This window comes from Orcinus orca, chromosome 14 (assembly GCF_937001465.1).
Source record: "Orcinus orca chromosome 14, mOrcOrc1.1, whole genome shotgun sequence".
NCBI lineage: Eukaryota > Metazoa > Chordata > Mammalia > Artiodactyla > Delphinidae > Orcinus > Orcinus orca.
This window is the reverse complement of record NC_064572.1, coordinates 28,692,663-28,717,762: the sequence shown is the minus strand read 5'-3', so window position 1 is coordinate 28,717,762 and position 25,100 is coordinate 28,692,663. Positions and strand designations below refer to the sequence as shown.

General features: G+C 43.7%; 1 protein-coding gene across 4 annotated transcripts; it reads right to left on the bottom strand.

Annotated features, from left to right (window-relative positions):
* Window positions 1–915: 915 nt before the first annotated feature.
* Window positions 916–25,080, bottom strand: EIF4EBP2 (eukaryotic translation initiation factor 4E binding protein 2). 4 transcript variants are annotated; one of them, XR_007471428.1, is made up of 5 exons: window positions 24,590–25,080; window positions 9,258–9,443; window positions 7,619–7,693; window positions 4,707–4,748; window positions 916–1,262 (listed from the first exon to the last, which is right to left on the bottom strand). XR_007471428.1 is itself a non-coding variant. In XM_033407563.2 (4 exons), exons 1-3 carry the CDS (start codon window positions 24,732–24,734, stop codon window positions 7,662–7,664), a joined length of 363 nt encoding a protein of 120 aa, XP_033263454.1. In that variant the 5' UTR covers window positions 24,735–25,080; the 3' UTR covers window positions 916–1,262; window positions 7,619–7,661. The 4 variants fall into 4 exon arrangements, 2 of the variants coding, with proteins under 2 accessions (XP_033263454.1, XP_033263453.1); XR_004477429.2 differs by lacking the exon at window positions 916–1,262 and adding an exon at window positions 1,300–4,254; XM_033407563.2 differs by lacking the exon at window positions 4,707–4,748.
* Window positions 25,081–25,100: the final 20 nt, after the last annotated feature.

Sequence of the window (25,100 nt, the reverse complement as noted above, 5' to 3'; positions counted from 1 at the left end):
TCCGTGCTCTGGAACCTACCTGCTAGTGCAGGCTTTGTTAAGTCTGAGGAAATGCTGCCTGCGGGAACTGAGTCCTGCCCTACCCTGAGGGCCAGGAAGGGGCTTTCAGTCAGAGGTATTTTAACTTGCTCTGAAGGCAAAGGTCTCCTTCCGCTGTTCCTGTAGCAGTGCCAAGTCAGTAGCCGATTGGGGGAAACTGGATGCATTACTCTCCTTGGCTGGGGAAGTGGGTGGGCCTGGTACAGTGAGGAGTAGAGAAAAGATAAAAGCAGAAACTGGGAAGCAGCTGTGACTCTCACACAGCAACACAGTCGGGTTAATCTCCATCATGTAGTCTCCCCTTTACTAGCAGTAAAAGCCTTATCCCTCTAACCTAAATTGCCTTTCAAGTCGATACCCTATTTGCCTTTGGGGCAAAGTAAAGGATATATGAAATGGCTTTCAAGATTATCTTCCCTTGAAGAGATTATTTCATCCTTCTAGGGGTCACACAAGCCTGCTCCACTCCCAAACTTGCACATTCTGGGGAAGAGCAGACCCAGTTGACCCACCTCTACTGGTCACACCAACTGAGCTGTAATTGAGCTCTTGACATACCAGCCACTGGGCTAAGTGCTTGCCATGATCCCACCTGAGCCCACAGTCACCCAGGTAAGACCTACTTCTTAACTTAACCCTATTTTAGAGGACACCAAAGGTTACAGAGACTGGGAATCCTGTCGGAGAGAATGTGGCTGCTACTAAGTGGTACAGAAGGAATTCAAGCCTGTCTCACTCCAAACCCTGTGCTCTAAACCTCTATGCTGTTTTGTTCTGTGGACCTGTTTACATGGTCCACAGGATTCTTGAAAGGACAGGATTCTTGCTCTCAATACTAATATGTGAGCCTCACTGTATTAATAATAGCAAGGAATGTGATGCTCACGCAGCAGAGTCTAGTTTATTTTCAGACATCAGATATGATGGATTTCTAACAAGTGCTCCTGAGAGGCAGAGGCAGCCCTCGTCAGGAAGGCTGTTGTCTGGGCTTCCTCCAGGCTGGTACCTAAAGAAGGGCCTTCTTGGGTGCATCCAGCCCCAGCATGTACGTGTTCACCTCCAAGCTCCTTAGGGAAGGGACACATCACCTCCTGGCACATACAGGGCCAGATGGACAAAGTGCTCCGTAAATGTTGAGAGGAACTGACACATGAAGTGGCCAACTGCCTTTGCCCATCTTCCTCACCAGGCAAGATGCCCAAAATGTGTCAACAGGATTTCACCTGAAATTTAAAAAAAAAAAAATTAAAAACACCAAGGTGATACTCAAGATCTTTATTGATTCAAGTGTAACAGCAACCGTTGGTGAGAATTTAACTTTCCCCCTAATTTCCAAACACTTGCTGGTTTGGAAGGACAGTTAGAAAAACAAGAAACAAAAACCTGATCACGGAGTCACACAGGACTGCCTCAGGACTGCGTGGTGCCCTCTGTTCTCCATCCACGACAGTGAAATGGACAGGCCGGGTAAGGGGATACCCACATTAAGGGAGACGAAGGGAAGACCAAGGAAAGTACTGGCAGTCTCTGTTTTTCCATTCAGAATGGATGGAACTGGGCCACTGGTGGCACGACGACAGGGAAGAACATTTTTTTTAAATATATATAAAACATTTTAAAGATGCTTAAAATGGACATCCGAAAAATGTGAGTGTCCTCTGGGCTCTCCAAGACACCCTCTTTAAGGTTCGCCCCTGGGTAGCAGAGGGTCTCCTCACCCAGGTGGCAAGAGATGGGCTCCATCTCCAGGCGAAGGAAAGGCACTGGCTCACAGTCCTCAGTGATTGGAACACACACCAGGAGCAGGATGCCTCACCACACAGCTTGCCCCTCATCTCTCGTGTTACTCCCCCACTCTCCTGGTTTCAAGTAAAAATGACCCTTGGCCTGGGCTTGGGTTTTTTGTTTTGTTTTAAAGATCAAGATGGAGACGAAGGGGGTACATTGGGGCAAGAACGGATATTCTGTGCTAGATTCATGCAATCTCAGGTGTTCAGGAATTTGGGGTTTAAGCACCGGCAAGAGCTCCCTTTGGAAATTTCAACATGGCCAAATGATTATCAAGCACTGCAGCATCTCTCTGCCAGCCTCCCACTCTTAGAAAGGTGGCAGAGAGAGAGTTTAAATACCCCAGGAATGTGTTTCATCTCAGTACTATTTTCCACTGGGGATCCAGACAGTATGGTCTGCCAGGGCTGCAGGCAGAGGAAGCAAAGAGAAACCACAGATCATCTGAACAGGGACTTGAAATACTTCTCCTAAATCTAAGCTTTGCCAAAAGGTGTCAACTTCCAGGACCAGCCCAGAGAAAGAAATGTAAATTACAGAGGGTGGGAAAGGTGACAGTAATGACTGTATCAACCATCCTTAGTCTTCAATCAGACATGTCCGTGAGCAAGCCTCAGGGAAACGCCAATACTCAACTGGAAAAACATGACTAGAACAGGAAACGCCCCTGGGGTATAAGCATTCTAAAGAATTGTGACCCGACTGCCTCAAGATCTGATGTCATCTTTTATCAAAAGCTGGGAGAGAGGTAAAGCGGTGGGGATAGTAATGGGTGGTAACTACGCCCCCTTTCAAAGTCCAGACAGAAATTGCCCTCCCAAGGAAACAACGCTTCTTTTTTGTTTTTTTTGACAACGCTTCTTTAAAACAAATACTACCCCCTCCTAGATATCATGGGCAGCTAAGAGATTGGGTTTCGCAGATTAATAAATAGCTCCCCTTATCATGTAGTCCAGAAACATGATAAGGGGAAGTTTTGACCCAGAGAGAAAAGCACCGGGCCTCCCTTCTGGAGGGGAACGTAAAGGGCTGAGGGCCCAGGCTTCAAGCAGCCAAGATACATGATACCCCTAAGGTCTGACAGACCCAGAGAGCTGGTAACCCAAACAGCAAAATTAGAAGACCACCTATTTTGACTCCACCTCAAAATCAGACGGAAAAAAATTCACTTGAAGGTGCTTTGAAGATGAGTTCGTTAATTCTGGAAGAAGTACCTTTTTCTTTTTTTTTTTTTTTATAGCTGCCTCAGCAGCAATGCTTTTTTATTCAAGCATACTCTAAAGCAAGCAGGGCTATAGATAAAATGCTGGGAAGAGTTGGAGCATAAATCCAAACAAGAATTTGCATCCTTAAGATGCCTGAAATCTCTAAAAACTTGGCACAGGTGCCAGAAACACATAGCAGACATTCACTAAACACGTGTTGAACTGACAAGCTTCATCTAAGTTTTTCTTCAGGGTGTAGACAGCACTGGTTCTCTTTAAGAACCCGTTTCCATCAGGAAGCCCAGGATGAGGGGGGCACGCAGAGTTAACCTGCAGTGGATTTAAAGAACAATAAAGCACAGACAGACATTTCTAATTCCCAGATGTTCCCTACTTATTGAGAAGTGGCTTCTTGAGTGACAGACCTGGCTCAAGTCTGCTTCAGCTGGTGTAGTTTGTGACAGCAGGTGCCAAGCATCGACTCTGGTGGGGACCTGGCTTCCGGATGCTCTCAGCTATGTCACCCTGAATCAGAACGGTTAGCTTTCCTCAGCCCAGTAACCCAAAATGTAATTCAAGTTTGCTCCCTTTGCTTAACAGCCCTGACTCCAATTAAGTCCATTTGAGTGGCTCAAATAGAAGGATCCAATTCCCTTTGTCAATTCCTGGCTAAAGGAGATACCGAGCAAGCAGTATTGAGTCTTAGATACCAAGCCAAGGACTTACAAAGAAGCAACCTTGGGCTGCTGGCAGTATACGCCAGGCAAATGTATAGATACATTCTCCTGGGAATTGCCATTTCTTGCCTCCCCTCTTAAAACTGGCAGTAGCCATGGGGAGAGAATCCGTTTTTCATCTGTTTGTCGATGCACATCTTAAGAGAACTGTTTTCAGTAACAACACCTCTCTCAGTATATCATCTACTTTAAACCTACCCCCTCTTGTTGACCTGGTTTCATTCTCTATTGGGGGCGAGGTGGTTTTAAAGTACACCCAAAATTCTTTGATACCGCTCCATGCAGTAGGTGGGGTGTAACTCCCCTCCCCTTGAGTGTAGGCTGGCTTAGTGGCTTGCTTCTAAGGAACGGAATAGGAAGGCGTGATGACGTGTGCTTTCGGAGACTGTCATAAAAGGCACTGCAGATTCCTCCTTGCCCTCTTTCTCTGGGATCACTTGCTCAGGGGGAGCCAGCTGCCATGCTGTGAGGACACTCATGCTGCCCTAAAAAGAGATCCACACAGAAAGACACTGAGGCATTTTGCCAACAGCCACAAAGAAAGCTCAGAAGTGGATTCTCAAGCCCCAGGTGACTGCAGACCCCACTAACATCTTGACTGCAACTTCCTATGACCCTGTGCCAGACCCATCATGTGAAGCTGCTTCCCAGGTCCCAACCACAGAAACTGACAGATAATGTTTGCTCTTTTAAGATGTTAAGTTTTGGGGTAATGTGTTAAACAGCAATAGATAACTAACGCAGATGGAGGGACAAAACTCTTGGCTTGGAAGCCTAATAGCTAGAAGCCAGCTTCTCTACACTGTGGTCTTGAGAACACAATAGCTATTTCAACAGAATATGAGGAAGTGGTGAACTTAATGCACCACACTACGAAGGAGGTAGAATCATGACAATGCATGTCTCCTGCTGGAATTTGGACAAGGTCATTTCTCACCGACATGGATTGTCCCCAGAAGTACAGAAACATGGTTTTCTCCTAAGAAGAAAAGTACAAATAATCAATAAGATTTTAAGAACCGCCTAAATCAAATGCTACCCTAAGGGGGTTCCCTTTCCAGGAAAAAGCCCAGAGAGATTATTCATTTAGGGCTTCAACTGTGAGATTCCTTCCAAACATACAGGAGTAAACCACCTACTGGATTCTGGCTCGCCCTGAAAATGATTCTATGAGGCATGGCACAAAGGTGTCATCTGTTGGAAGTTCATCTATTGCCTTGTGAAATTATCTTTGAAATGCCGCTTTATGGAGGCCAAAGTATCTCTAGTAGCAGTGGCCTCCAGGAAGGAATTGCACCAAGCAGTATGGAGGTCGTTACAGAGATGGCTAAAGGATTGGGAAGCTGCTATATTATACAGCTGACACTCCCAAGAAGTACTAGAAATATGGCCTCTGATTAGGGGGCCACATGCAGCAACTCCTCAAGAGAGCAAAAAAGGGGAACATGGCATCTTAAGACTACTCAAGCTGGCATGTTTTAAATTCACTCCCCGTCTCTCAGTGAGGAAGCCGAGTTTTCATGTGCAGCAGTAAAGAGCAAACAAGGGCGCGTGCTTCTGCTGACAGCCCGACTACTCGCTGTAGTGGAGTCAGATTCCAGAGGATGCCCAGGCCGGGCCCTGAGGAGGATGAAAGCGTCACTCCCAAAGAATCAAGCTCCCAAGGGACAATGAGGTCCTGAGCAAGCTTCTCATGCAAATTACCAATGCACCTTAAGTTGTTCCAAGAGTATGTAAAGTGAAATTTGGAGTTTAATTAAAATCAAAACAGAGATACATTAAAAAGCAAACAAAAAATACTTTTCCATTCATCAATTTTTGAGACTGAAAGCATCTCCAAAACTTTGGAGATCCAGCTTATTCCTGAGAGACATCAACCATCACAAAAGGTTTCACTTTTTGAACTCTTCACATTTTGTAGCAGAAAACAGAACAAAGTTCCTCAGACACCCTTCCTTCTTTCTGTCTAAAATGTATTTGCAAACAGGGTCTCTTCATAGTTCAAAAGAAAAACAGCTTTCTATCTTAGCCAACTGGCCTGTTACTCTCACCCTGGGATCTGATCTCTTAATAAGAGGGTTCAGGACACCAAATCCAACCAGAAATTCCCAGGACACCAGTGGTTATTTGACTTGTCTTTCTATGAGGGGAGTCACTCTCCCAGGATTACTGGGCCAGTCAATAGTCAGGACCACGGGATGGGGAATGAAGCAACAAAGGGTAAGGGAAAAGAATGAGGTTTCCATGAACAACCCAGGGAAGGCAGAAGGGTCCAGTTTCACAATCCACCCACTTACAAACTCCAAACATGCACACCCAAAACTAGAGCGAGAAGGAAAGAGCTCGTAAGGGACTAGGGAAGACGAGGGATGGTGACGTGGAACAGCAGACTTGCCTATGGACAATCCTCACCCTCCTAACACTGGAAGATGTGTAATTAAAAAGTTGCTGTCCAAAATTGTACTGAAAACATATCTAAAAATAGGTCTGTACTCATCTTAAAAATAAAAGGTCACTCCTCAGTTAAGAGGAGTGACAGATATTATCAGATACCGACACTTGAGGTATCCCGGATGTACATTTGAAAAATGGCCTGGCAGAGATAAGGGAGGGAAGGAAGGAAGGAGGGAGGGAGGGAGTGAAAGACGGGGAAATTCAGAGTACCATGGGAAAGATAGAAAAGCGGAAGGAACGCATTTTTAAGCCCATGCTTATCTATCTCAGCAGCCAAACAAAGCAGGTCCACAGAGGAAAGAAGTTCAGCTCTTTTCTAAGAGCGTTTCTGAAAGTCAACTTCAAACTCAAAAATCACAGACAACAGGTAGCACAATGCTCACTGGACTGAAAAACAAAGACTACTGAGCCTGGGTACTCAAACAGTTCAATGTCTTCCGAGGTCATTCCTGGGTATCATCCTGCAGAGGACTATTGGGTTGGCCAAAGAGTTCGTTCTGGTTTTTCTGTAACATCTTATGGAAAAACCAGAACGAACTTTTTGGTCAACCCAATACATCGGGCCTTATCCAAAGAGCCTCCGGGACCTACTCTGGGATCAGGAGAAATCACGTGGATAGCTCAGAGTACAAAAGGATTGCAAGCAACAAGATGCAAGCAGGAAGGGGTGGGAGAAGGGGAGGAAAAAGAACAACTGGTGACCGAAGACCCCCTTCTGATGTAGAGTTAAGAAATGTTTGCACAATTGTGATAAGTAAACGAATGGGAAGATGAACTATAATACTAAAGACAGAAGACATTCCTCCCAGAGGAAGGAGGGGAAGTGGACCTCAAAACAGTGCCCCAGGGTAATGCTACCAGAGATGTACAAACAGCGTTCTGTCCCCAAGGACAAACACCTCAAGGTAAAAGAGAAAGCAGCTCTCTTCCTGTTTACTATTTCCACCCAAGGGTTTTCAAGACCCCAAACTCAGACTTTTGCAGCACTGAAACATGAGCAAGACAGGGAGGAGAGACAGAGGGTAAGAACAGGAATGATGCTGAACCTATCAAACCTCCATATCACTTCCCCAGACTTCCCAGCCAGCCAATTATTGGTAGGTTGATATTTGATTTGGGATTTAAAAAAAATGGGGGGAAGGGGGAACCAGAGGTTAACTGTTTTCCTCTGTGGGCTGCTTAGTTCTACAGAAATATGCGAAGGGCCTTCAATCTAACTGTCTAACTGGGAAGGGGAACAGGAAATAGGGAGAAGAAATAGTCAGATGCAGCTCATCTTTGCATCCTTTGGCACCCGGAGAAGGAGCAGGGGAGCAGGAGACTGCAGCAGGGATTGCTGGTACTGCCTCTTCTGTCTCTGCATTGTTGATCCTATTGGCCAAATCAGGTACACACATGTCTCAGTGTTGCCGCTTTTCTTCTGATCCTCGCAGGACAGTCAGATGTCCATCTCAAACTGAGCATCATCTCCTGGTTAGAATGAAGAACAGGAAAAGTTAAGCATGAAGAGGTAAAGAAAAACAGTTTTAACTATAATTCCCTTTGCACAAAGGTCAAAAAGGAATTCAAACTGTCCCATTCCCTGCAGCCTTGAAACAACTATTCTGCTTTGCTTTGGCTAGTCTTTTTAATCTGGGGGAAAAACAAGAATGGCAGTCAAATCACCCACAGGGAGGAGCAATTGGGGGAAAGGATACAAGTGAAAACTTTCTGAGTGTCCCTTTGTCCAGAGGTTGACCAAACGGGAGCTCCTGGGGAGCACCTGGCCATCTATCAAGTCAGCACATTCTTCTGGAGGCTCTGAACTTTGGCCTTGCTCTGAATCGACACTTTGTCCATTAAAAACTCATTTGGAATTTGAGGAGGCAGAATGCTGGCTCGTGTAAAAGGGTCATGGAGTGCAATCCAAGGTGTACTTCAGGAGCTGGCCATTTCCACAGACACAGAGAGGACTCATTAATAAACGTGTGTGTGTGAGTATGGGGGAGTATTTACTGAAATATTATAGGCAGTCCTGGAAAACAGGGTGAAAAACCATACTGCTTTTCCCTACACCAGGGGTCCCCAACCCCCCAGCCACGGACTGGTACTGTGGGCAAGTGAGCGAAGCTTCATCTCTATTTACAGCCGCTCCCCATTGATCGCATTACCGCCTGAGCTCTGCCTCCTGTCAGATCAGCTGCAGCATTAGATTCTCACAGGAGTGTGAACCCTACTGTGAACTGCGCATGTGAGGGATCTAGGTTGCGCGCTCCTTATGAGAATCGAATGCCTGAAGATCTGAGGTGGAGCTGAGGCAGTGATGCTAGCTCTGGGGAGCGGCTGCAAATACAGATTATCATTAGCAGAGAGGTCTGAATGCACAGAGACCATAATAAATCAACTGCTTGCAGACACATATCAAAACCCTATCAGTGAGCGGCAAGTGAAAACAAGCTCAGGGCTCCCACTGATTCTGCATTATGATTGAGTTGTATAATTATTTCATTACATATTACAGTGTAATAATAATAGAAATAAAGCGCACAATAAATGTAATGCACTTGAATCATCCCAAAACCATCCCCCCAGTCCATGGAAAAATCGTCTTCCACAAAACTGGTCCCTGGTGCCAAAAAGGCTGGGGACCACTGCCCTACACCACAAAAATGACGTTCTTCTTGTAAGAAGCAAGGTCTGTTTCTTGAGGGTGATGGAAATGGGAGCTATTAAATTGTTTTGTTTCTCTGTGTGTGTGTTACCCTTAGTCCAACAAAGCCCAGGTTCAAGGATTCCTCTTTGGGATTTACCATTCCCTGATTTTGGATTCTTCCTCACCCCCCGACCCCCACCTAGATTAGATCTGGTTATGGTTTAGAACTCAGGGTTTTCAGAACAATTCAATAAGCCTTGGTGAGGGGAGTGCGGGGAACCTTAGAGACATATGACTGAATATTAGTTATAAGCGAAGCATCAACATTTTTTCAACCCACAGCAGACTGACATTCGAATCCCAGGGCTACCCTCTTGGTCCCTAATACCAGCATTCTCTTACCAACTGCATGCTTCCTGTCATGATTGTTCAAGTTGTTCAAATTGTTTACTTCTATTTTGGAGTCTTCAATTAAGGTGCCGGGGCTGGTGACTCCTGGGATATTGGGCAGATGGCAGGGAGGGGTCTGAGCCATGGGAGAGTTGCGACGATCCAACAGAAACTTTCGATCATAAATGATTCGAGTTCCTGGAAAACAGGGTTTAAAGAAGACAGAAGTTTTGTATCCTGTTTCAAATACAATTTTAGGACAAGGAAAGTAGAAATTTACCTTCACTTTCCTTGCTTTGAAAAATAAGAACTTAGTAACAATTCAAAAAGGCAGGACTTCCCTGGTGGCGCACTGGTTAAGAATCTGCCTGCCAATGCAGGGGACACAGGTTCGATCCCAGGTCCAGGAAGATCCCACATGCCGCGGAGCAACTAAGCCTGTGCACCACAACTACTGAGCCTGCGCTCTAGAGCCTGCGAGCCACAACTGCTGAGCCTATGTGCTGCAACTACTGAAGCCCGCTTACTCTAGGACCCATGTGCCGCAACTACTGAGCCCACGTGCCACTACTGAAGCCCGCACACCTAGAGCCCGTGCTCTGCAACGAGAAGCCACTGCAAATGAGAAGCGCACGCACCACAACGAAGAGTAGCCCCTGCTCGCCACAACTAGATAAAGCCCGCATGCAGCAACGAAGACCCAATGCAGCCAAAGAAAACAAACAAACAAACAAAAAGGTAGCTGAAATTATGAGGAATGAATCATTCTGGAAAGCAGAAAACTTAGTTCAATTTTCGAAAAATGAATAATTTGAACTATTTTGGATGGAAATTTTTCTAATACAGATTTTAAAACTTTTTACCACCTTAAACTGAAAACCAACCCTTTCTTGATGAATCCGGTTGATTATTATGAAACTCATTTATTATACTATGTTGTGACATGGAAATCTCAGGGCCTATTCAGTTGGTGCTCTGTATTTTCCTTATACTGAATAGGATTCAGATAGCCAGGCTGTGCTTATGGCCCTCCCCACCATGGTTTCCTTGTCTCCTCCCTCACTGTTTGGCTAAGAACCATCTTTTGTCCATGTCTTAGTTTGGTTGCCCTAACCAAATACCACATTTTGGGTGTGTTACACAGAAATGTATTTCCTTACAGTTCTTTCTCATTGTGTCCTGCCACGGGGGAGAGGGGAGCAAGCTCTCTGGTGTCTCTTTTGGGACACTAATCCTATTGTGAGAGCCCCACCCTCAGGACTTCATCTAAACCTCCCAAGGCCCTATCTCTAAGTATCATCACACTGTGGGGGTCAGTGCTTCAATATATGAATGGGGGGGAGCACAATTCAGTCTACAGTACACCCTTTACACCCATTCTAACTTGATACATCTAATCTGTTGGGTTTGGAAACTGGTGATCTGCTTATTTTAACACTATGTAAAATACGAGCAAGTAGGCTGGGAAGGCGCCTGATGGTTTTCCAATGAACAAAGGGAAGGAGCTTTAGTGGATGGATTTTGTTGTGTCACCTCCACTTTTGTCCATGGCTAGGTTTCAGAAGGGTGAGATTTCACCGTGAGATGTTCTCACTAATATTCACATTGCAAGTCGGAACAAGATTATTCTCACTTCTGTAGTACACTAAGCTTGGAAACTGAGGTGAGGTGGTGAAAAAAAAGCACAGGATAAAGCAAGCTTTCTATTTCTAAATTATATATTAACAACAACATAAACATTAAAGAATTATAATTGAACCAAGTAGGAAATAAGTAGTAGAAATTATACCTAAATGTGTCAGATATAAGAGAAACTTTGAAGAATTCCTGTGACTTTGCAGGGGCAATAAAATACATTTTTTAACTTCTTTGGGATATAATTCATGTACAATTCATTCAAAGTGTATAATTCAATAGTTTTTAGTATATTCATAGAATTGTGCAATCATCACCACAATCTTTTTTTTTTTTTTTGGCTGTGCCATGAGGCTTTCAGGATCTTAGTTCCCCGACCAGGAATTGAACCTGGGCCACAGCAGTGAAAGCGCCGGGTCCTAACCACTGGACCCCCAGGGAATTCCCACCACAAACTATTTTAGAACACTGTCATCATCCCCAAGATAACCCATATACATTTAGCAGTCCCTCCCCACGTTTTGCCAACCTCTCCAGCCTAGGCAACCACTGATCTGTTTTCTGTCTCTATAGATTTGCCTATTCTAGACATTTCATAAAATACAATCAAGCAATATGTGTCCGTTTATGACTGCTTCTTTCACTTGCAGGTTTTTAAGATTCATTCACATTTAGCATTTATCAGTACAGTTGACCCTTGAACAATGCAAGTTTGAACTGTTTTTCAACAGGAAGTATTGCAGTACTATATGGTCAGTGTTGGTTGAATCCATGGAGGAAGAGAGCCAACTACAGGTTACACTTGGATTAACCCCCACGTTGTTCAAGGATCAACTCTACTTAATTTCTTTGCATTGCCAAATAATATTCCATTGTATGTATAAATCACATTTTATCAATTAACCAGTTGATGGACATCTGGGTTGTTTCCACTTTGAATAATGCTGCTATAAACATTCACGTAGGGAGTTCCCTGGTGGCGCAGCGGTTAAGAATCCGCCTGCCAATGCAGGGGACACGGGTTCGAGCCTTGGTCGGGGAAGACCCCACACGCCGTGGAGCAATTAAGCCCGTGCGCCACGACTACTGAGCCACGCACGTAGAGCCCGTGCTCCACAACGAGAAGCCACCGCAATGAGAAGCCCGTGCACCGCAACGAAGAGTAGCCCCCGCTCGATGCAACTAGAGAAAGCACGCGCGCAGCAATGAAGACCCAATGCAGCCAAAAATTAATTAATTAAAAAAAAAATCAATTGGCCGTAATTGTGAGGGTTTATTTCTGGACTTCCACTGATCTATGTGTATCCTTATGGCAGTAATACACGGTCTTGATTTGTAACAACTTCTGAAATCAGGAAGTGTGAGTCTTCTAACTTTTTCTTTTTCAAGATTGCTTGGGCTATTTTAGGTCTCTTAAAGATCCATATATGAATTTTAGAGTCAGCCTGTCAACTTCGGCAAAGAAGCCAGCTGGGATTTTGATGGGGATTGTGCTGAATATACAGATAAATTTGGGGAGTAGTGCCATCTTAACAATATTAAATCTTCTGATTCATGAACATGGATTGTCTATTTATATAGGTCTTCTTTCTTTCAACAATGTTATCTAGTTTCCACAGTATATGTTTTGTGCTTTTTTGGTTAAATTTATACCTATGTATTTTATCATTTTTTATGCTATTTTAAATGGAATTATTTTATTTCATTTTTGGATTATTTATCGAAAGTATACAGAAACACAATTGGTTTTTGTATACTAATCTTGTTTCTTTCAGCCTTACTAAACTCACTTGTTTTAATAGTTTAGTGGATTTTTAAGATACATTTGGTTTCAAATGCACACAAAATAAACAATTCAGAAGAGAAGACACCCTGAAGAACTAGGATCTTAACTGATGCTGTTAATGTTCTTAAATATGGCCGGGGAAAATATGGGTACAAAACCACGGTATTTTAAGTGTTTGAATTTTAGATCACTGCAAGCTGAAAAAATTAACTGTAGCAGATACAGAGCAAAAAAAAGGGAATTAACATGTGACTAAGGATTCCGTGGTGTAACTGAAAAGCATTTGACATTCAAAAAACCAAAACTATTAAAAGAAAAACATTAAGACCTGACTATGAATAAAATGCCAGGGGAAAAAACCCTTTATATTTCCTTTTTTAGATATTGTGTTTACTGTGAAATTATATGAATTCCAAGACAATTAAAAACCTAATATTCAGGGTCTCTTATACATGTGCATAGACACATTTTTTGAAGCAAGAACTTCCAATAATTCAAATTTCAACTGCCGGCCACATTTATGTCAGCCCAATTCAACATCAACCAATGCATCCACAACTAACTAGAGAAAAGTTAACCATAAATTCCTAAAGAAGGTTAAAAAAAATCCATAGCTTGCATATAACGCAATATTAAAATGGAGCATGATTTTAATAAATTGATGGAGTGTTAAAAAAAAGAATCTATTTGACATTGACAGTGGAAACTTTTTCTGTCCAGTGAGTGTTCCATTCCCTTTTCTATGAAAATCATCATACTCCTTGGTTTTATATTGAAAAGTTACAAAATTCATAGTATCGTATATGCTATTTATTGACTTTCAATGTTTACAATCAAACCATAATAAAAGTGAATTATCATAGTTAAGGAACAGTATGTAAATATTACAGACCTTGATATTGTAAAAAATAATGGAAAGGCAGACCTACCAGGGAAGTAGAGGCAGGACAGGTAGATAGTATAATCTCATATGGTGGAGAGTTAAAACTATCAGATTGAAACACAAGAGGTTTAACTATAGTATTTACAGTTTTAAAGGTAACTACCCAGAAGAACCCAAAACAATAAAACAATCTACAAAAATCGGTAAATGGAGAGAGGAGGGAAAATGAGAGGATAGAAAGTAATGAAAGTGTCCTATATGCCTCATTTTCATAATAGGGAGTCAACAGTATCATCCAATGTTAAGAAATCAAGAAACTGTGGTATACGTATATTATTTACAGCAACAGTGGTGTAACCAATAAAATCACTATCAACAGAAACTTTAAAAGCAGCAGTCTCTTAGCATTTCTGCATTTTATGTGCTTCTGTTCAATTTTTCTTTTTCTATTTTGTTTTTAACACTTGCATATATTACTTTAGTCTTCATGTTTGGATTTCAAAACAAATAGGAATCTTTAGATCTAGGTTAACATTAGATATCTATAAACATTCTTCATCCCTTGGTGACCACTTTTTCGGATAAATCTAATACCCTGACCCAGCATTTTCTACATGCTGACATTCCTAGGAAAACATGAGAGTAAAACTGAGTCCCTTTGATGGAGAACAGAGAGGAGGAAAAAAAAGGCTCTATCTTTTGATCTAAAAACTAGTGATTTTCAAATGGCAGGGAACAAGAGGGTGAATGAAGAAGGCCCAAAATTATGCTTGTGAAGATGGTTAGTACACAAACAAGGTCATTCAAGCCTAAGGGCCTCTTTCAAGACCAAGTAGCTTAGTTTAAATGATAATTAATGCATATATTAAGCTATATACACCCAAGAAACTGTATAACCTGAAATAAAACCACCTAGACAAAGTCCACTGTAACATGGTTAACTGACAGGGTAGTAGTTACTATACTTTTGCAGGGTCCTGACCATAAAACTGTTTAACTAAGGCTGCTTCCGGAATTAGAATTAAGCATCCACTCATGCAAATAGACACTTCAGAAAAAGAAACAATAAGTAACTTGCCCAAATTGAATAGCTTGAATAGCTGGTGACAAAACCCTCCAAGAAGGCTGAGATGAACCTACACCCTCCTAACAATATCCTAGGCAAGAAGGGAGAGTGTAGGGTCAAATAGGGCTTCCCGCAGGGGACTTTAGCCATCAAAGAGGAAAATCTCAGAAAAGCGTTAGTGGTCTTCCCGCTTACAAGCCTTAGGCCAGAACTGGGTCAGATGCCCGCCAGCCCAGACACTGGGGAAGCCACAGAGTAGTCAGGGTGCATCTTCTGGGACTTGGCACACTACCACTTTAAAAAAATGAGGGAATGTGGGGTAGCATGGAAAAAGAGTGAACGGCTGTTGGGCTGGAAACTCAATAGAGTCAGTCACGTCACGTCTGTATTTAATATTTACCTAAATTTAAATCCTCATCTTCCACAGTAGGAAACTGTTAATATCTAAAACTGAGAAATAGCATTAAATCATGTTATTCAGAAATCCAGAGGTAAACGCTAGAAGAAATGGCTGAAAGAGTTTAAAATGGTTTCTCTGGGGAGTGGAACTGGAGATGAGATGGGGCATGAGAATGTTGCTTTTTGTTATTAGCCTAATACTATATATGACTTTTAAACTTTACTTTCATGGTTACAAAAAATAAATGTAAAAGAAAAATAAAAGGGTGATTGCATGAATACTGAAGGCATTTTGCTAAGTCAAACAAGTCAGTCACAAAAGACAAATATTTTATGACCCCACGAATATGAGGGACCTGGACTAGTCAAATTCATAGAGACAGAACATAGAACGATGGTTGCCAGTGGCTGGAGGTGGGCAGGTAATGGGGAGTTATTGTTTAATGGGTATGAAGTTTCAGTTTGGGAAGATGAAAGAAGTCCTAGAGATGGATGGTGGTGATGGTTGCGCAAAAATGTGAATGTACTTAATCATGGAACGGTACCTTAAAAATGGTTAAAATGGTCAATTTTATGTTATGTATATTTTCCAATAAGAAATATATATGATTTCAGACTTCTAGCCTCCAGAAATGTAACAGAATAAATTTGTTGTTTAAAGAACCCCCCACCATCAAATTTTTTTTTAAGACCAAGAGAAAGTGTTAAAAAAAAAAGCAAACCCCATTATAAGGTATCGGGAAAAAAAGACTCAAAAATGATTTGCAAATAAACATACATACATAACAGACTGACACTAAAGCCACGAGGAAGAAGGTATCCTTCAAATCTAGAAATGAAAACAACAACATCAACAACAAAACACTTGGCAAGTAACCTCAGTATTCCATTAGAAATTCCTGACATTCTCCATCTATGCCTCATGTAAGGGCCCACCAAGAGATCAGAAACAGATACAAGATGAACAAGCAGCAAGTGTTTCCAATACACTCAGAAAGGTAGTCTGCCGCTTTCCCTCTTTCCTCCCAAGCCCCTGTCTCCCCCAATAATAAGGGAAAATAAGAAGTGAAAATACAGAAAGGACTTACAAATACAGTGGTTTTCTTTGCTTTTTATTATTCCAGCTTGAGAGGGTGATTAACAAGGCCTGTGTTTGATTGACTGTGTTAGAGAACATTCTTCAATGAACTACAGTTTTAAACATCTGTTCTTCATGGAGGCTCTGGATGAAAGGACAGACTCCTAAAAGCTCTATGCCAGATAACCCAGAGGAGGCTAAAAGCTGCCTAACCCAGTATCCTCCAGAGAAGTTGGTGGTGGCCAAACCACATTTACTGTGTACAACCAGCAAATCCCTAAAATGCTAATAAAACCATGAGAGGGACAATTTTTACATCAAAAAAAGGCACAATTGGAGCCAGAGTATATTATAACTTAGTATGGCTAAATAATTATGGCAAACGGAAGACTTCCAAGGTTTGTGAAAAGCCAATCCTTATGGTCCTCTGATTAACTCCAATAAAGATTAACTCCAATAAAGATTTCCAAGATATTAATGTCAAAGGATGGCTCCCTGCCCAATCACGTAGGACACTGCCATAGCAGAACACAAACCTAGGCTGAAAGGGAAGTTGATAATGACCATCTTCCTATGCAGAAGGTCCAGCGCTTAGAAGAGGCTTTAGACAGCATCTGGCAGAAGCCTGTCATTTTACAGATGGAGAAACTAGCATCCAAAGAAAGATCACACAGTGACACAGGAGCCAGGAGACCGACACAAATAAGCAAGGTACTCTAAGCAAATCGGGCTCTCTTGAGTCTTGGTTGCAAAATGATCTGAAACAAATGAACTTTTTAGTTAGTACCAGGTCCAAAGTGGTATACAAACCACAAACTAATCTCAAATAAATGCCGACTGATTTTAAGTCTATCAAAATGAAGTACATCAAATATGTCCACGTTTGTTTGGGCTTGAACATTCATCTTGAAATAAATTTTCTCAAGAAATGCCTGGCTCTGATTCCAGGAAAATGCTGGTTGGATCTGCCAGACTGTTGACTGCATCCTGGATCAATTCTTTGGATTAGATTTCACAGATGTTGTGGTTCAGCCTCTGTAATGCTAATAATTAATGAAGGTTCGCTCACTGCTTTGGTATGGGGAAAGCACTCAGATTCAAGCCTGGCTTTCATTCCCACTTCTTGTTTTCCTCCCAAGTTCACTCCTCTTGGGCACTTAAAAAATAAAAATAAAAACAATGCATATATACATATCAATGTCTTCTACTTTTACTCATAGTGAGGAACTCATCAATAAAGTTCATAAGAGGCAAAGAAGCCTACTGGAGATCACTGGGCTAGGTCACTTTTTTTCAGTGCTGCTTCTTCATAATGGTTCTAGGAACTTATCAGACCAGAGAGTGGTTTCATTTCAATGTAAAAGCAGCCCGGCTCTAACATAAACATTCTCTGGTAATGAGATGAGCACCTTTCTCAAGCTCAAAGGATTAATTATGACATCTTAAAATGAACCACAAGCCTCTCAAACTTTCTGATAGGTACCTCTTAGAACCTAGAGAGCAATGGTCTATCTTCACCAGTGCTCACTTCTGCTATAAACAGCAGGCCATTTCTAAAAAAATTAAAATTGAATGAGGTATTACACTGATACTAAAACCAGACAAAGATACCACAAGAAAAATACAGACTAATATCCCTTATGAATATAGATGCAAAAATTCTCAACCATTAGCAAACTGAATTCAGCAACATATATAAAAAGGATTATTATTCCATGACCAAATGGCACTTATCCCATGAATGCAAGGCTGGTTCAACATCTAAAAATAATTAACATAATACATCATACCAATAGAATAAAAAACAAAATCACATGATCAGCCCAATAGATGCAACACATATACACACACACACACACACACACACACACACACACACACAATTTGACAAAACCCAAACACCCTTTCATAATAAAAACATTCAACAGACTAGGAATAAAAGGGAACCTCCTGAATCTGATAAAGAGCATCTACGAAAAACCACAGCTACCATCTTACCTAACGATGAAAGACTGGAGGTTTTCCCCTAATATTGAGAACAAGTCAAGGGAATCTGTTGTCACTCTCTTGCCGTTTTTGCTCAACACTGTACTAAAGGTTCCAGTTCTAGCCAGGGCAATTAGGCAAGAAAAACAAAACAAAATGGGGCACCTAGATTGGTAAGAAAGAAGTAAAACTATCTCTATGCACAGGCAACTGTGATCTTGTATATAGATAATCCCAAGGAATCTATAAGAATTGAATTGTATTTTCCAGTTAATTGATCCTTGCTTGTTAAGGATTTTACTTTTAAAAACTACTCGATGAAATGAACAGCTTCAGTTTGTCGGGGCATTTGTCCTAAGGATCTGAAAGATCATTTATTCAGATATAAACACTCATAAATTTCTGAGCTTCTGGCTTCAAACTGTAGCCTGAGTATCAGGTGAAGAGGTCCTTTAAAAACGAGCCACACATCAGAAAGATAGCTGCTGGGTGTTATAACACAGGTTTTAAGGGATCTTTGCAAAACAAAGTTCTGTGATAAACAAATTTGAAAATGGTAGCCTAGGCCTTACCTATTCAATAAGTTGAATGACAGCAAGTTTCAACTGACTTTTGTTTTATTATAAATAGATAAGCAAAAATCTTTTTTTTAAAAAAAACTTGTTTATTTATTTTTGGCTGCATTGTGTCTTCATTGCTGCGCAAGGGCTTTCTCTAGCTGCAGCGAGCAGGGGCTACTCTTCGTCACAGTGTGCGGGCTTCTCATTGTGGTGGCTTCTCTTGTTGCGGAGCACGGGCTCTAGGCACGTGGGCTCAGTAGTTGTGGCTCATGGGCTCTAGAGCACAGGTTCAGTAGTTGTGGCGCATGGGCTTAGCTGCTCCGCAGCATGTGGGATCTTCCTGAATCAGGGCTCGAACCCATGTCTCCTGCAATGGCAGGCGGATTCTTAACCACTGCGCCACCTGGGAAGTCCCGCACATTAATTTGTTCATCGAAACACTTGGGAGCCAAGAAAAAGATCTATCCTTCACCAACAAACTACTGTCCTGCTCAGGCTCTCTTCCTCTCCAACCAGATGAACTAGCTTTCCCACATTAACTTTACCTTGTCTGATCTGCAAATTTTTTCTTTTTTCTCATCACAGCCTTTACTTTACTGCTGATTGGCAGTGAAGCATCTCCTACAACGTTATTTACTACTGTAGCTATTTGAGTTCCAAAAATTATTTTGGCTGATTCCATATAAAAATAAAAAACCTGACATTCCTTAGTCATTAGTTATGACATGTCCACACACCAAAATATTTTTTTGTCCATACAAATCCATGAAGCCTGAATATTATTCAAGACAATATCGAAAAATTGAAAGGACTTGATCTGCAAATCTTTACACTGTCTCCAAACCATGCAAGACCCCTCCCATAAAATCATCTTTAAGACTCCAGTCCTCACAAGGTCTTTGCACCAGGGAACAACCCTGGTAGTGCCAATTTACAGACTCATCACGTTTCACCCTTCCCGGTTCACACACAGGCCTCCGGAGAGCAGAAGGGAGTTGTGCACTATCAGCCTGGACGAGCTCTGTCTTCCCTCGTCAGGCTGTGACTGACGTGGAGCAGGCAGAGGCACTCCCCTCCACACATCACGCTGCTATATGCCTTGCGGCTGAGGGCTGCTGCCTTCCCAGGCTCAGAATTCAGTCCCTCATCAGCAAACATGCACCCAACACAAAACTGAGCTACATCTTCTAGTACATGCTTTGGCAGCTGACGAATATGAGACCACAGCCAAATCTGCTCCGGAATGACAACACATGTTAATTTTTGTTACTCTGAGATAAGTAAATGCCATCTTCCTCTAACACAAGGCAAAGTGACTGGACAACTTTCAACATGTTTTTCACACACTTCTCACATGTAATCATGAAGTCCTTTGGTTAACAACTGAAACGAGAGAGCCAAGTAAGTACTCTTGCTGGTTCAGAAGTTTTGGCCTAGAATAAACTCAGCCCAAGGTCATTGAATTAGAAATTTTATAACAGTGAGAAACTGGCCTTCCTTCCCCATATCTACACAGAGCTCTATTCATTTCTCCCAAGAAAGGAATCAGATTAACACTCAGGACTCCCCCCAAATACTCTTACTTTATTATGGCTCACTCCAAGTGGATTCTTTTCCCTTCTTCCTGTCTTCTCCTTTATCCCCAGACCCTTCCAATGGCCTTCAGTGAACCAATCAATCACAGCAACTCTCCAGCTGGCAGAGAGGAAGCACAGAGTATGAACAAGATTTCAGACCATCATAGTTAGTTCCCCTCTGGTGCTCTTGTTATGGCAACAGCATACTTTTCCACAGCTGATGAGGATGTTATGCAGGAAAAGAAAGGCAAAAAGAAAGGCTCAAAGAGGTCTCTGTGTTTCTGCTCACTCCCCAGAGCACAACCCTCCCAAAGGGAGACAGTTCAGAACTTAAAAAAAATAAGATAACAAAAAGAATCGCATTAGCTAGCATTCCAGAGGTAGAAGAGTCTTTTTAAATGTTTGTAAACCTCCTTTCCTAGGAAAATACACATCTTAAGACAAGAGAGGAAAAAACTGGACTAGGTATCAGGACACTAAATTTGCGACTACCCACTGACATTAATTAGCTGTATGACACTAACAAGTTACTTAATTTCTCTCAGTTACAGAATGAAAGCATTAGGTTCCTTCTTAATGTCACAAAAGTGAAGGAGACTTCAGTAACTTTACCTTTCATTGAGGCCAGAAGCAGCTTCTCAAAGTTAGAAACGAACGTCATTCATCCCCATTCCTCCACAGGCAGATAAAGCAAAACAAAATAAAATCCAAGGGCATTTTGAATTTACTCAAAAATTTTACTCTTCCTTAATAATGAGAAAATGTACACTTCTAAAAATACGAGAAATACAGCAAGTATGTTTTCACCCAACTCTCATTTTCCAAACCACAGGAATGCAATTTTGAGAAACCTTTTCAAGGGTAAGCTGTATCCTCTGTGGGGAGAGATGGTAAGTTCACTGTGCTGTGAATGTCCTTGCCCAGTCTGATCATTTAGGACATTCAGCACATCAACTGTTATCCTGGAATGCTCTGACATGTGTATGACACTCCAGAAAGTTTCCAGAAGTTTGAGACAGAAAACTCTAATCCCCTTCCTTCCTACTAAATAGATTTTTCAATACAAGCCTTCTATCGCTTTTCTAAATGTTTTCAAGTCTGAAATATATGTTAGCACTTGACTCTTTAAAAGTTTTTGTTTTAGAACTAAACAGCTTTTCCACCCCTAACCCCCACCAAGATTTTAAGACCATTCAGAGCAAAGACTGCATTTCCTACTTTTGTCTGTAGTCCCCTTTTGTGCAAAGCACTTCGCTAGACCCACAAAACTCACTTAAGGTACCTAACCGGATTAATTCAGGTGCCTAGAGATGACCAAATAACAACCCTGGTTCAGGGAAGGAAAATTACATGAGAGGAGAGAGGGAAATGTAACAAAAGAGATGAACAAACCATCAGAAAATTGGAAATTTTCCAAAGCGGGGGGAAACTAAATCAGTAAGTACTGAACATGTAGGCAGCACTGAGTTAATTGCTATAAAATAGTGATTAAATCCAATCACAACAGTGCTATATCTTATAAACACATTATATAAGTCTTTGTGTTAAAAATTTAAAGATGACAATGTGCTCTACCAATAAATATTGGCTCAATATTAAGAGATGAGCTAAGATGACAAGTATTTAAAACAGAAATTAAAAACTGTAGAAACTGGGACTTCCCTGGTGGCGCAGTGGTTAAGAATCCGCCTGCCGATGCAGGGGACACGGGTTCGTGCCCTGGTCCGGGAAGATCCCACATGCCGCGGAGCGGCTAGGCCCGTGAGCCATGGCCGCCGAGCCTGCTCGTCCAGAGCCTGTGCTCCGCAACGGGAGAGGCCGCAACAGTGAGAGGCCCGTGTACCGCAAAAAAAAGAATCCGCCTGTCAATGCAGGGGACACGGGCTCGAGCCCTGATCCAGGAAGACCCCACATGCTGCGGAGCAACTAAGCCCGTGCGCCACAACTACTGAGTCTGTGCTCTAGAGCTCGCACGCCACAACTACTGAGGCCCGTGTGCCTAGAGCCTGTGCTCTGCAGCAAGAGAAGCCACCGCAATGAGAAGCCCGTGCACCGCAACGAAGAGTAGCCCCTGCTCACCGCAACTAGAGAAAGCCTTCCCGCAGCAGCAAAGACCCAACACAGCCAATAAATATATTAATTTAAAAAAAGAAGTGTAGAATCTGGAGACAGGGTCAGTGATATTTGAGAAAGAAGTAGTGTCTATGTACACAGAGAGGAAGGATAAATGAATCAGTATTTCCGGCAGAATCTTTCCAAGCACTGTAGGAACTAATCCAGACTATGAGACTGGCTTCTATCTTTTTTTGTGTGTGTGTGGTACGCGGGCCTCTCACTGTTGTGGCCTCTCCCGTTGCAGAGCACAGGCTCCGGACGCACAGGCTCAGCGGCCCTGGCTCACGGGCCCAGCCGCTCCGCGGCATGTGGGATCTTCCCGGACCCAGGCACGAACCCATGTCCCCTGCATGGGCAGGCGGACTCTCAACCACTTTGCCACCAGGGAAGCCCCAGCTTCTATCTTTAAAGTATGCCTAAAGACTATGCCCTTACTTTAAAAGCATTGTAGCTTGGCTGTCTGAAATATGCCAAAAAGGGTGTCCCTGTGGCTCTTCCTTCAGGAGAATAATGATTAATATACAGCTAAAAGTTTAGTTCCTTCCTCAAAGAAATAATATCTGAGTGCAGTTGCTACTATGACATAAGTTCTGAACTGCTGGAAGCACAGGCATTACGGAATTCACAAAGAATTCTGGAAGAAGTTATAAATCTCTGTCCATCACCTTGGAAAACAGTATCCATTTCTTAAAAGCTGTCAGTTCAAGTTCAAGACAACCCTATCTGGAGCAGATTCTGATCTGCCAAAATCTTTCACGATTAAAAGGCCAGAAGATTTCAGCATGTTCAGGGTCTGGCCTTGAACAGATCAGGTCAGGAGGGAGGTTTCTCCAATGAGGTAAGCCACCTCACTAGAAACTCCACTCCTCTGCAAAGTTATAACGTCCTTAAGCCCAGTTCTCCACACTTATTGATGAACTTCTCCTGCCTGGGTCATTTAAAAGTCTTCCAAGGCAGCCACCCCACCCCTAGAGTGGCCTGGCTGGATTCCTCTGTAGAGCTCTCTCCTAGATTTTTATCCCCTGTTGGCAAGGTCTTCTTACTCTACCGCCTTGCTATTGTGCAACCGATTAAAGGATCGCCCAGGCCTAACTGCAGGGGATTGGTTGTAGTACAACTGGTGAGCCCAGTCCACAAGAACGAAGCTAGCAATCTTGCAGACTGCAGGGGCTGCCAGCAAAGTCCCAACCCTCTAGCCAGAGGCCGTCACCAAAAGGCAAAGTTACGAAGTTAAAAATGAAGCACCATTCCCTTCATAATGTCCTTCAAGATCGCAGTCCAGTCTCCTCCCTCTGGAGAAAAGCCCAGTGAGGGGAAAGACAACCTTTGAGCTCCCTTTTCCCGTGACCAATTAATTCAACGCTCTTCACCTCTACCCCAGTGTTCTTCCTTGTAAACAGTTTCTGGTCGTACTTTGAAAAGCAGTGTTCAGAAACCCCGCTCTGCATTGCCCCTTCCCCAGGATCAAGCAAGCCCCCCAGCAAGGGTGCCCTGCTTGACAACGCCCTCTTCGATCTACCTCCAAAGGCGGCGCCGCCAAAACTCTACCCTCAAGGCTGCCAGCGCTCTACCCTCAACACTATTACTTGAGCACTATTTTATCACTCCTCCTCCAGCCTGGGGACTCCCCCCACCCGCGGGGCCTGGTCCAGCAAAGTAAACAATGCTGTCAAAGCAGGATAACACTGGGCGAGGCTTCCAAACTCCGCATTCCAGCTTTCTCCTGGTGTTCTAAAAGCAGCTAAACAAGTCATCGCAGCGTCCCAGGAGCGACTTACTCTCCCCAACTTCCTTTCTACAAAGGCCCGGGAGACGGCTCCAAAATCAAGCGTCAATGTGCACAACTACACAATATGTAAGAGGCAGAAGTAATGCGGAGTGAGTGCAGGGCCAAATGTAGACGAATTTGCCCCGGAGCAGGAGGAGAGGGGGCAGAAAACTGGGCAGAGTGCGTAAACCTGCCACGAGGCGGGAACAAGGGCTTTTTTTCGCTACAGGAGAGCCACTTCCCAGAGTGGGCACGCACTGAATCGAGCTGCAGGCGAGAGAGAACGCGAAGTTAAGGTTCCCGAAAGCTGTCTCACGGGGGCTTTGGTGGGGCTGCGGCGGAGCCGGGGTGGCCGGAGCGGCCAGCGTGGACACGCCCTGAGTTAAAGGATCGTGGCGGGAAACTGAGGGGACACCGCGGAGGCTGGCGCGGACGCGCTCGGGAGCCGGCTCCAGGCTCGGGTGAGGGCCGCGCGGGCGGCCGGCGCTCACCTCCCGGCGTGGTGGAGAAGAGCGTCCCCCCGGGCGTGGTGCAATAGTCATGAGGTAGCTGCGCGGCGTCGCTGATGGGCACGGTGCGGGTGGGGATGGCGCGGCTCTGGCTGGGCTGGTGGCCGTTGCCGGCGGACGAGGACATGGCTCTGGACGCGGGCTCTCGGGCTTTGTCCGGCGGGTGGGCAGGCGGGCGGGCGGGCGGCGGCGGCGGCTGGGGGCCCGGGCTGCTTCGGCTGCTCCGGCGGGCGGAAGGGCGGGCGGGGCTCGGCGCGCTCCGCTCGCTCCTCGCTCGCTTCCTCTCGTTCCCTTGTCCCGCTCCGCTCCCGCCGCCGCCCTCTCAGCCGCCGCCGCCGCCGCCGCCCGTTCCTCCGGCCTCCGCCAGCAGCCTCAGCAGCAGCAGTAGCAGCAGCAGTAGCAGCAGCAGCGGCAGCAGCGGCGACGACGACGACGACCGGAAGCGGGCGAAGGCGGGAGCCAGAGAGAGCTCGGGGGTAGCTGGTCGGCCGGA